Source organism: Nelumbo lutea, chromosome 2, assembly GCF_056320005.1.
Source record: "Nelumbo lutea isolate HS-2025 chromosome 2, American lotus-T2T, whole genome shotgun sequence".
NCBI lineage: Eukaryota > Viridiplantae > Streptophyta > Magnoliopsida > Proteales > Nelumbonaceae > Nelumbo > Nelumbo lutea.
In genome coordinates, this window is record NC_142685.1 from 18242652 (window position 1) to 18254852 (window position 12201).

At 38.1% G+C, this 12201-nt stretch overlaps 1 protein-coding gene and 1 pseudogene across 2 annotated transcripts; both read left to right on the forward strand.

Moving 5' to 3' along the window:
- Window positions 1–1121: 1121 nt before the first annotated feature.
- LOC148868942 (putative LRR receptor-like serine/threonine-protein kinase At3g47570) lies at window positions 1122–7842 on the forward strand (annotated as a pseudogene). The gene is made up of 3 exons (XR_016107069.1): window positions 1122–3871; window positions 4309–4826; window positions 7157–7842. The product of XR_016107069.1 is annotated as a putative LRR receptor-like serine/threonine-protein kinase At3g47570 (transcript).
- Window positions 7843–8593: 751 nt separating this feature from the next.
- On the forward strand, window positions 8594–9403 carry LOC148868943 (pleckstrin homology domain-containing protein 1-like). Its single transcript, XM_088973993.1, has one exon. It carries the CDS (start codon window positions 8753–8755, stop codon window positions 9182–9184), a length of 432 nt encoding a protein of 143 aa, XP_088830119.1. The 5' UTR covers window positions 8594–8752; the 3' UTR covers window positions 9185–9403.
- Window positions 9404–12201: the final 2798 nt, after the last annotated feature.

The window sequence follows — 12201 nt, forward strand, 5'->3', positions numbered from 1 at the left end:
ACTTTCCGATCAGATGTATCCTAATTTGAATCCGATCCGATTCAAGAGTTCTGAAGCATTTTCCACCCAATTTTGCATGGCATGCTGCATTCATCCATTGTGATTTTTTATTCCCCATCCACCCTCTTGTTTTGATTTGCACAAAGTATTCCAATTGATTAGGTGGATGGGATGTTTGTCACTCTTTTCGCATAGGATTTTTTTTTTTTTTGAATCCTATCAATTGTAAGTTTAGACAAATAGATACTTTGCAACCCTACCCTGCCAAAGGCAGACACATTACTCGGTTTTTTTTTTTCAAGACTTGAACCTGAAGACTCACGTTCTGAACTGACGCTTAGGTCTCGTTAGTCATTACGCGTCGTCTGTCCTTGTTTGCTGTATAGGACGTCTATGACTCTATATGTCCATTGAAAGAGGGAAAGTCTACTTCTAATGTTTGTTTACCAAAAAAAAGGACTTCCAATGTTTAAACTTAATAAGATGACATATGTTAATGCTCAAAATTTCCATCCTCCAATGGTCCCTGAATTTGAACTTGCCGTGGGAATCAATTTATTTTTATTTTTTGCAAAAAAAGAGATCTTCGTTAATTAATCGTAGAAATAATTAAGATCGTCTAGAGTCATATTAGATACATAGTTGTTCCATGCATGACACATGAGAAGATCGTGTAGAGTCATGTTAGATATATAGCTGTTCCATACATGACATATAAGCAAAGAGATGAACAGCTTAATTATGCTATCTATTAATATGTACAAAATTTATAGACAAAAAGAGAAATGTAACATGTCTTAAACTGTTAGATTAATTCATAGAAAACGTGGGCAATTTATAATATGGTCATTGTTGTCCTTTTTTCCATGTGAAAATGTGAAATTAAGACTAAAGGTCTGTTCTTTTGCACTGATTTTAAAAATCTGAATGCTTCTTGAAACTGTGTAATGGACCCGTAAAAGTTTATTGATTTTAAAGTCAGAATATAGAGATAATGTCTGATCATAGAGAATGTTATTCTAATACTAAATGCTGATTCTGACATCCACGTAGGCACCCAGAAATATATCCAATAAATAGCAGGGCAAAAGACTTTGGTTTTCATCTTCATCCCCAACCCCCCAACCTCAACCATGGAAGAGCATCGTTATTGCCATTTTTTCATTTAAGGAGACGACCTTTGTCATCGTTTCTTCTCCTTACCATCTGCTTTCTCTTTCTTGTGAACCCTCTGGTGTCACGCCTGGTAGCTGCTAGCTCCAACACATTCGGTGCAAATGCGACCGACCGGCTCGCATTTCTCGCTATTAAGTCGAGCTTAGATCGAGATTCTCTGGAAGCTCTGAGTTCCTGGAACAATTCAGTCCATTTCTGTGAGTGGGATGGAGTCACATGTGGCCGTCGACATAGGAGGGTCACCTTCCTGGACCTACATTCCAAAATGTTGGTTGGGCCTCTTTCACCCTTCATAGGAAACCTAACTTTTCTCAGGGCACTCGACCTCCGGCAAAACAGTTTCTACGGTGAAATCCCACCACAAGTTGGTCGTCTCCATAGGTTACAATACTCGGTTTCAGCAATAACTCTTTCGGAGGTGAAATTCCAGTCAATCTCTCCCGCTGTTCCAACCTCATTTATCTCTGTTTAGCTTCCAATAATCTCATGGGCAAAATTCCACCGGAGTTGGGCTCCTTGCTTAAGCTCACCTACATAAACTTCCGTGCCAATAATCTAACCGGACGGATCCCACCTTCTTTGGGGAACCTGTCATCACTCGAACATCTTGCCTTGCTCCATAATAACTTGGAGGGAAGCATTCCCGAATCCTTGAGCAGATTGACAAGCGTGCAATCTTTTAGAATCGGCTCCAATAAACTCTCTGGAATGATCCCCCCTTCCCTTTGAAACCTCTCATCTATCATCGAGTTCTATATAGTAGAAAACCAATTTCATGGGATTCTTCCACCTGACTTAGGCCTCACTCTTCCTAACCTCCAAAGTATCTTTATCAGTACGAACTAGTTTTCTCGAGCCATTCCTTCTTCAATTGCCTATGCTTCTAAACTTGAAAACATCGACATTTCAGGAAACAATTTTGCTGGACCAGTTCCTACCAGTCTAGGCAACCTAAAGAGACTAACGTGGTTGAACCTTGGGGGCAATCCTCGTATTGGAGGTGGAGCAGAGGGTGATTTGAATTTCCTTGATTATTTGGCCAATTGCTCCAATTTAGAAACGCTGATCCTGGAAGATAACCGTTTTGGAGGTTCCTTGCCTACCTCCATTGCCAATCTCTCAGCAAAGCTAAGTTCCTTACGACTGGGGCAGAATCAGATATCTGGAAGCATACCTGGAGGGATTGAGAACCTTTCCAACTTAACTGTATTATCTATGGAGCAAAACCTTTTGACGGGTATGATTCCAACTTCTATCGGGTGCCTCTCTAAGCTTCGACGACCGGTTTTACATGGAAACAAGCTCTTGGGACATATCCCGTCCTCCCTCGGCAATCTCTCACAGTTGTACGAACTTCGCCTATTCAACAACAATTTAACAGGAAGCGTTCCGTTGAGTCTTGAAAACTGTCAACGTTTAACAAAGTTGGATCTCTCAAACAATCACTTTAGTGGCACCATATCCAAACAAACTGTCAGTTCTTCCATTTTGGTTTACCTGAACTTATCTCATAACTCCTTCACTGATTCTCTTCCCTTCGAAGTGGGTAACTTGAAAAGTCTTGAAGTATTGGACGTCTCTGAAAACAAACTATCCGGTGAAATTCCCAGTTCTCTTGGTGATTGTTCATCATTGGAGCAACTCTATATGGAAGGCAACAACTTTCAAGGAAATATTGCTCCAGATTTAAGCAAATTGAGACAAATTGAGAGCTATTCAACACTTGGATCTCTGGCGTAATAATTTGTCTGGGCCAATTCCTAAAGACTTTGAGAAGTTTTCCCTGTTGCAAAGTTTGAACTTGTTTTTTAATCATCTCGAGGGTGAGGTACCAACGAAAGGAGTCTGTGGAAATGCAAGTGCCATTCACATTGCTGGTAACAACAAGCTCTGCGGAGGAATTCCTGAATTGCAATTGCCTGCATGCTCCAATCTGGGGTCACACAGAGGTGGAAATTCCCCCCCAAAATTTATAATTGTTGCAGTAACTGGTGCAATCCTAAGTTTCGCTGCGATAGCACCAATATATATATTGGAGAAGAAAATCAAGCAACAAACTTGCATTCATTTCCCCATTAAAGGTTGATCATGTAAGGGTTTCTTATGAAACCCTACTAAAAGCAACAAATGGGTTTGCTTCAGCCAATCTGATTGGCGTGGGAAGTTTTGGGTCTGTGTATAAAGGAACTCTTCATCATCAAGATGAAAAACCCATTGCAGTGAAGGTACTGAACCTTCAACGACGAGGAGCAGCCAAGAGTTTCATGATCGAATGTGAGGCCCTGAGAAAGATTCGGCACCGGAATCTCTTGAAGATCGTAAATTGCTGTTCGAGTGTGGACTTCCAAGGCAGCGATTTTAAAGCTCTAGTTTTTGAATACATGAGCAATGGGAGTCTAGAGAACTGGTTATATCCAAGTACAGATGTGCAGAATCATCCAAGGGGTTTGATCCTTGGCCAAAGGCTAAACATAGCAATTGATGTTGCTTCTGCACTACTATCTTCATCACCATTGCCCAACATCGGTTGTTCATTGTGACCTGAAGCCAACTAATGTGCTTCTTGACGATGAGATGACTGCCCACGTTGGTGACTTTGGCTTGGCCAAGTTCCTATCCGAGGCTAATAGCAAATTTGGCAAGGATCATAGCAGTTCAGTGGCGATAAAGGGATCCATTGGGTACGTTGCCCCAGGTATGCAATTCTTTTACTTCATAAATTAGAATTTATATACAACTATATTAGTAAGTCTGACTTTTTTTTTTTCTTTTCTTTTAAGCCCTAAGGTTGATTCCATTCATCGTCTACAATGCATTAGTGAATGTTTTCATAATGCAATAAAAAACACTATGACGTGAACAGGATTAGTACATCTTGATCATATTAATTAATATCTTAATGAGGATTATTGGTAACTGGGGGTGATCATGGGCTGAGAGAGAGCCTGAGACGGACTTAACACTTATGAAAATAAGGGTTATAGTTCAGAATATAAGTCTGGTCTATATGGTCTGGTCACTGATCTCAGTGAATTTCCCTCTGAAGATACACTTCTCTTGGATTTTAGTACCTATTTGCCTTTGAACATACTAAGTATGGAACTAAAGTATGATGAAATGCATCCATTGCAGAGTATGGTATGGATGCAGAGGTTTCTACACATGGTGATGTATATAGTTATGGAATTCTTCTGCTGGAGATGCTTACAGCAAGGTGGCCAACTGATGAGATGTTTAGGGATGACATAAACCTTCATCACTTCTGTAAGGTTGTTTTGCCTGAGAGAATAATGAAAATCGTGGATTCACGTTTACTCTTAGAAGAAGAAGGTGATCAAACTACCAGTAATGCAGAAACTCTGATTCTGTAAGGTTGTTTTGCCTGAGAGAATAATGGAAATCATGGATTCACGTTTACTCTTAGAAGAAGAAGGTGATCAAACTACCAGTAATGCAGAAACTCTGATGGTCATGATGAGTAAAATGCAGGACTGCTTGGTTTCGATTGTTGGAGTTGCATGTACTGAGGAAAAACAGGGAGATAGAATGGATATCGAAGATGTTCTCATGGAATTGAATGTGATTCGAAATGTTTATCAAGGCACTTGATTCCATGGAGAGAGGCGCTACCAGGCTGGAATAATAAAGAGGTGAAGAGGTGAATTCTTTTTTTTTATTTATTTTTGGGCCGGGGTGGGGCATGGTTTTCAAAACTGGGCAGGAAAAACTGGGAACCGGTCACCTGACCAATTCTGTTTTACCCCAAAACTGTTTTTAGGCCAAAAACTGTTGATTGATCAGTAAACCATTGATCCGAATGGTTGAACCATCAAACCATCACCCAGACAAGGGACAACAGTTTTTGGCATTTTTTGTTTTTTAATTTTTTTAATTTTTTAATTTTTTTCTGTCAGAGCGGGCCATCTTTTTGAACCGGATGATTGGACCATTCGACCCAGGAACCAGACCCAAAACAGTTCCCAAGACACTGATGAAATCATTTATCAAGGTGTTCTCAAGTTTTTTTTTTTTTTTGACGAGAAAGCAAAAAAACATCCATTAATATTAAAAGCCATGACAAACCAGTACAAAGATCAAGCAGCAGTCTGAGAATTAGATGTAGCTAACTGCACAAGCCAAGGGGAACAATCAACAATCAAAACAAAAATAACCTTGTTCCCTCATTCCCCTTTTTGCCGAGGAGTGAAATACCTGATTACCGGAACGCTTAACAAAAGAAAAAGAAATTTCAAAATACTGAGCCATCTTACAAATGCCTTTGTAAATAAAATAAACCTTCAAAGGCCAGACCTGAGAATTTGACTGCTGATTAGTCATTACTTTTTTAAAAACTGTGCGCCCTACCAAAATAAATCCTTGAACTTTATGGGAAAGTATAAGGTGACTGTTTGTAATTTATTAAATTTAATTGTAATTTTAACTTAAATTCATCTAAATTAAAATAACTTTTATACTCTTTCTTAAATTTAAATAAAGAAATAGTCGGTAAACATGCTCATATGCATATCATATCAATAAAATTTGTTTTATATATGACATGACATTTCCACTACCATTAAAATGACAAATAAGAAAAGACAAAAAAAGAGTAATTTTTTATGAAAACTCTAAATATTACCCATAAAAGTGCAAATGATAAGTAGGTGGAAATTCATACTATGAAGATGGAACTGTGACTACACAACCCTTCTATTGGCATACATGCCACTTTATAACTCTCGGTCCTACTTTATTACCACAATTTCCTAAAATTAAATTAGAGGCTGAGATTTTTCTATACTTTATATTTTTTACAAGCTAATATAACTCCAAATAAAAAAAGAATTAAATAAAAAAAGGAATTTTATTAATGACTAAACTTCTCATTGCTATTCTCCTTTGCCAAGAATGAAGATTCTCATCAATTTTTAGGAAAAAATCTCGATTAGTACCTTGTACTTTGAGCCTAGTGTCATTTTGATCCTGAAACTTTAAAATGCAGTAATCTAGTACTCAAACTTTTAAAACGTGTCAATTTAGTACCTATCGTTAGTAGCCCGTCAATTATCCATATCACATTATGACATGTGTGATTTTAAACTTTTAAAATGTCAAAATTAGACTTGTTCATGGGCCGGGTAGCTCAGCTTGACTCGATCGGCACCCGATCAAGCTTGAAAATGTAGTTAGGCCCGCGGGCCTGATCTCAGGCCCAAAACACCAAGCCCGATTGTGTTTCGGGCTGGGCTCGGGATTTGTCAAAAAAACCCAGCCCAACTTGACTAATTTATATAATATAAATATATAATATTTATTATAATATATATATATATATTAATAATTTAATATATACATTTTTTTCTTGATAATTTCTCTCTCTCTTTCTCTTTGTTCAACCACTTTAGCGATAGCAGTGGCAACAAGTTGAGCTTTAGGCTTTGGGCTTGGGCCCAAGTTGTAGGCCCAATGGTTGGGTCAGGCTTGGGCTTGAACCTTAAAAAAATCTGTTAATGAAGAGTGAAAGCTCGACCCGAACCCAGCCCAGCCCATGAACAGGTCTAGTCAAAACTATCATTCCAAAAACATTGTTCATTATCTTTTGCCTTGAGATACTAAAACATTGCTAAGTGACCCAAATCAATCTTGAAGAGAGACTGCTGGAGAGAGACAAGACGGGAGGAAGAGAGAGAGAGAGATGAAGGGTCCTTGTTGAGCTTATCGATTCCGTTCTTGAGGGATTTCAAGTTTGCCACTCTAGGTGGAGGAACTGGTTCTGGTAAGGGTACTTTGCTCATTTCAAAGATAAGGGAAGAGTACGTTGACCAGATGATGCTCGCATTTTCTGTCTTTCCCTCCCCAAAGGTTTTCGAATACCGTGGTTGAACCATAAAATGCAACCCTTTTCTGTTCATTAGCTTGTAGAAAATACAAATGAGTGTATGGTTGTTGATAAAGAAGCTTTGTATGCTATTTGCTTCAGGACTCTCAAGCTCACTACTACCGGCTTTTGCGATCTGAACCATTTGATCTCTGCAACCATGAGTGGTGTCACCCGTTGTCTTGTGTTCCTTGGGCAGCTGAACTCTGATCTGAGGAATCTTTCCGTGAATTGTCCAGTTCTTTATGGTTGGATTTGCTCCCTTGATCTCATGTGATTCTCAACAATATCAGGCTTTGGTTGTCCCAGAGTTGACTAGCAATTGTGGGATGCCAAGAACATGATATGTGCTGATGACCCTTGCCATGGCCGCTATCTTACTACCTCAGCTATGTTCAGAGGTAAGGTGAGTACTAAGTGGACGAGCAGTTGATCAATTTGCAAAATAAGAACTCGTCCTACTTTGTGGAGTGGATTTCAAAAACTTAATTCATCTTCTTGAGGAAGAAGATAATGAACATTGTAATAGTTTTGAGAATGCCATTTGGATGGTTGAGAAAGAAAATTAGATAATACCTAGAATGTATTTGTGTCTTTTCACATGTCACTTAACGGTTGATTAATAATAGATACCGGATTGCTGCATTTTGAAAGTTTAGGTACTGAATTGTCGTGTTTTAAAATTTGGAGACCAAATTGACACTAGACCCAAAGTAAGTACTAATAGAGAATTTTCCCTTTTTTTTAATCCCTAATTTTCTACTAATTAAGACTATAATCTACTTTTTGTTTCCTAGAGGAAAAGAATATAAGGTGTCACCTAGCAAATTGGTAGTCTCTGGTTGGTTATAGCTAAGAACGCTTCTGCTTCTCACGTGGCACTCCTTAACAAGCACCTGGCGCATGGGTAACATCTCCCCATGAATCCATGATGTTCCATGTTCCCAAATGCACGATTGCAATCTGCTATCAAGTTGGTGTGAGGAGCAGATTTGGATTCAAAGGATTATTCTCTTTAGTAAATATTCAAATAAGAAATTTTTTTGTAAAATTCACAGCCTATTACTACCATTTAGACAAATGGTCTTTTCATTTTCTAGAAAATTAGACATGTGCTAATCCCCACTAAAACCCACAACCCACTATTACTATTTTTAATACATTCCTAAAAAAAAAGCAAAATTAATTATCAACAATCATTTTTAATCCATATTAAAAAATTATTTTTTAAAATATTAATAAATATAAATTTAACATTATTAATTTCCTAACCTAAATTTAACCTTACTGTTAGTACGATATCATTCACTAGTTTCGAATGGGTTTTGAATCAACGACTCCCCGAGTGTAGGGATGAGCAGGCATCAGGCATTTGAGCCTCTGATGGATACATACATCCAGATCCAGAAACCCTGCACTTGCATATAAATCTCCGCTTCTCCTTGTCGGTTGTCAGTTGTTACTTCGCCCACTGTTTTCTCTCCTTACGTGGTGAAAGGTTAGATATCACCGGATCTCATATGATATATGATTAAGATGATCCGTACACAATGGCGTTCCAGCGACAACCTTGCTCTGGGGGACCACACTAACGGTGGTTAAGGTTAAAGGTTTAAGATTTGAGATATTCTTTCTTCTCTCTCTCGGCACTTTACTTTCTTTGACTCTCCACACACAACGAGCGAGCAGAGCAAAGCGATGGCGAGCCTTTGGCGAGCCGCGACAGGTGCATCCCTGAAGGCTGACGACTACGACGGAGTGGAATTTTGGTCGAATCCCGAGCGTACCGGATGGCTCACGAAGCAGGGAGAGTACATCAAGACATGGCGTCGCCGGTGGTTCGTTCTCAAGCAAGGCAAGCTCTTCTGGTTCAAGGACTCGTCCGTCACACGTGCTTCCAAGCCCCGCGGCGTGATCCCCGTCGGAACTTGCCTCACCGTCAAGGGCGCCGAAGACGTCCTCAATAAACAGTTCGCTTTCGAGCTCTCCACCAATAGAGAGACCATGTACTTCATCGCCGATTCAGAGAAAGAGAAGGAGGAATGGATCAACTCGATCGGACGATCAATCGTCCAGCACTCCCGATCTGTTACCGATTCGGAAGTCGTCGATTACGATGCCAAGCGGTGAGAACAAGTGTTTGATCATGTTTATGTACACTAGGTGCGCTCGATCTTGTCTTGTCACGTCGATCCATGAATTACAAACCTTTTGTGTGTGAATATCAGTTGGGATCGTTTCGCTTTTGATCTTTTTGTGAGAGGACCTCCTCATTAATTTCAGTTCGCCTTTGTATAGAATTATGCTTAATGTGATTCTGAAATTTCAATTTCTGCATTCTCTCGGGAATTCATCATTTTTTTCCTGGTTGGGTGATTTGTTTCAGTTATAGTGTAGAGTAGTCTGCAATGGTAATTAGGGTTTTGAAATTTTGTTATTCGTTAATTTCAGTATACTATATTTCTTTACCAATTTGGCACTGTCTTCTTCTTTCAAACTCTTTTTTGGCATTTTAGGTTTCGTATGTTCGCGATTTATATTTATCTTATTTGATCGAGAGGGGAATTCGGCCCAAGTTTGATGGCAAATTTCGGTATCAGTGCTTTTGCGGGTCTGTATGGATGGGTTTGTCTTTTTTTTTTTTTTTTCAATTCAACGTTGTTGAGGGAGTGATCTTTTTAATCTTCTTTAGTATCTGTAAAGATGTTGGATCCTTCCATTAAGTCCGGCAATATTCTAGTTCCAACCTTTCTTTTGTGGAGAATACAAGAATTCTCTCTGTCTTCGTTGTTTGGCTTTTAGTGGACCTGGATTTTCAGAAATTCTATATTTCTGATGCTAAGGCTTCGCCCCGATTTTGTAGTTAAGCCTCCTTGTCTTTCGCCTGTATCAGACTTTGTTTCTCTAATTCCCTGGACTTGGTGTCCTACACGTAGATTTTGCCTGAATTTGACTCAGCAAACACTATATGGGAAAGCAAGAGAGCAGTCCTTGGAGGTTGGCTTGGTTTTTGACAGAAGCCAGCATTGCAGCTCTACTGCACACCTTAGATGAACCACAAGGAAGATGAACACAATGGCTGATGGCTTAGCCAAGTCCGGTGGGATGGGGGCTTTTTTTTCTCTTGTACTTCCTTTCATGGACATTTTGTCTCCTTATAATATAGTTATCATTTAAAAAAAAAGCCTGAATTTCTCAAGCTATTCTTTTAACTTTTTTCTTCCAATCCTTTTTAAATAAACCTTTTTCTACACAAATGCACTTGCATCTTTTCTAATCAAAACCTGATGGTGGCCATGCTCCGCCCAACACAAAGAAAAATTGAAAAACAAATAAAACAAAAGAAAACACCTATCCTAATACAGTGGCCTCCATAATTATTTTAAGGCTTATACTATGCCTTGCCAATGTTTTAGAAGTGCAAGGCGCAAGGGCCAATTTGCGCCCGAGGCGAGAAGTGCAAGGCGAGGTGTGCACCTTTTTGAAGCAAGGCGCAAAAATACAAAAATTGCTAAAAAATAAAAAAGGTCAGAAAATTCAAAAAAAAAACAAAAAAAAATAAAAAATGCAAATAAATAAAAAATATTAATAAGAAATATAAACTTAATTTTTAAAATTAATGGTTGTAAAAAACCTATTATCTAAAATTAAAATACATAAACATAACATGTAAAGCATATTCAAATGAAAATTTAAAAATAAAATCAAACATATAAAACATTTTCAAGCATGTAAAGCCCACAATCTCTTTTTTTCTTCAATTGCATTACTTCAAGTAGTTAATATGATGTAAAAGATATTACATTCCTAATTCTATGAGTCGTCTTTGTGCCACGCCACTCGAGGCAAGCCCAAATAAGTCCATGTTAGGGTCCTAAATTTTTAGTTCTCACACAAAAAAATAATGATTTTATAATTTTAATTGTTTTTTAAGAAAATATTTTAGTAGGATGAATGAATGAACAACATTACCAAGTAGGATGAGTGAAGATATTATTGTTTTTTTATGGATATCATCAGGCATGAGATGTTCTGTAACTGTTTTACTCCATTATTAAAAGGTATTAAAAGGTACTTTTGATCTGAATGTTGATCATAAAAGAAGCCTTTTTTTTTGTTGAATGAAATTAGTGTCTTCCCTCGTATGGCAATTTTTCCATTGAGAGAACTACAAGCCATCATACAAATTATTGACATGAAAGGAGTCCACAATTGCATGCATATCTTTGATGGCATCTTGAATGCCCAGTTCACCATTTGTTCTCTTGAGAGAACCAGATGGTCCATCATCTTAGTTTCATGCTACTGCATGTTTTGCCATTATCCGCACATTTGACATCTTCTGAAGTAGTTCTGGACTTCTGGATCCAAAACCTCCATTACATTTTCTGGAAAGGCAATTGCAGCAAATTTATCAAGGGTTAGGCCATCTTTGAACATGTCATCTGTAGGTCTCTTTCCCATAAACATCTCCAAAAGGATTCCATAGCTGTACATGTTCCCCTCTGTAGATACTTCACTACCAACACCCTACTCTGCAAGTTACAAATGACATATTTTGTCTGTTACTATTACGATTGTATACTGGTAAAACTTGTTGAAATTGTGAGCTAAACTGAGGATAAACTGATTGGGAAAAGTAAAGTTTTTTATTTTATGATGGCAAGATTTTTTATGTTTATAAGTGATGGCACCTCCAAGAGGATAACCAATGAATGGCAAGTGCAGAAGCAAGTGGGGAAAGAAAAGACTTGTCCTCGTATTTTAAAGCCCATTTCTGCATTTCCTTTATATATGGGAGTTTGTGCAGGTGATAAAGGAAAATTCTACTTTTGCGCAGAGAAGACTACAACAAATTTTGTAGAGAGCTAGAGAAGTGTTAGTCCTTAGTTAATTGACTTCATGGGATGGGATTTATGGTTCTATATAAAGCTTGTTTTAATAGAAACTCAAAGAACAAATTTTTCCCAAGTAAACATACCCAGCAATATTGCTAAAGGTTACCATTGGTATGTTGCTCTTGCTAATATTACTTATGATGGTTGGTTCCTATGTATTTATATTTACTTGTAGACTAGAAACTTTAAATATTTTGTGTTCACTGGTTATTTTGACCAATGATTTGAGTCTACCAACTCAAATCAACA

Coding starts and splice junctions, on each gene's coding strand:
- LOC148868943 (XM_088973993.1), top strand. CDS start 8,753: ATGGCGAGCCTTTGGCGAGCCGCGACAGGTGCATCCCTGAAGGCTGAC.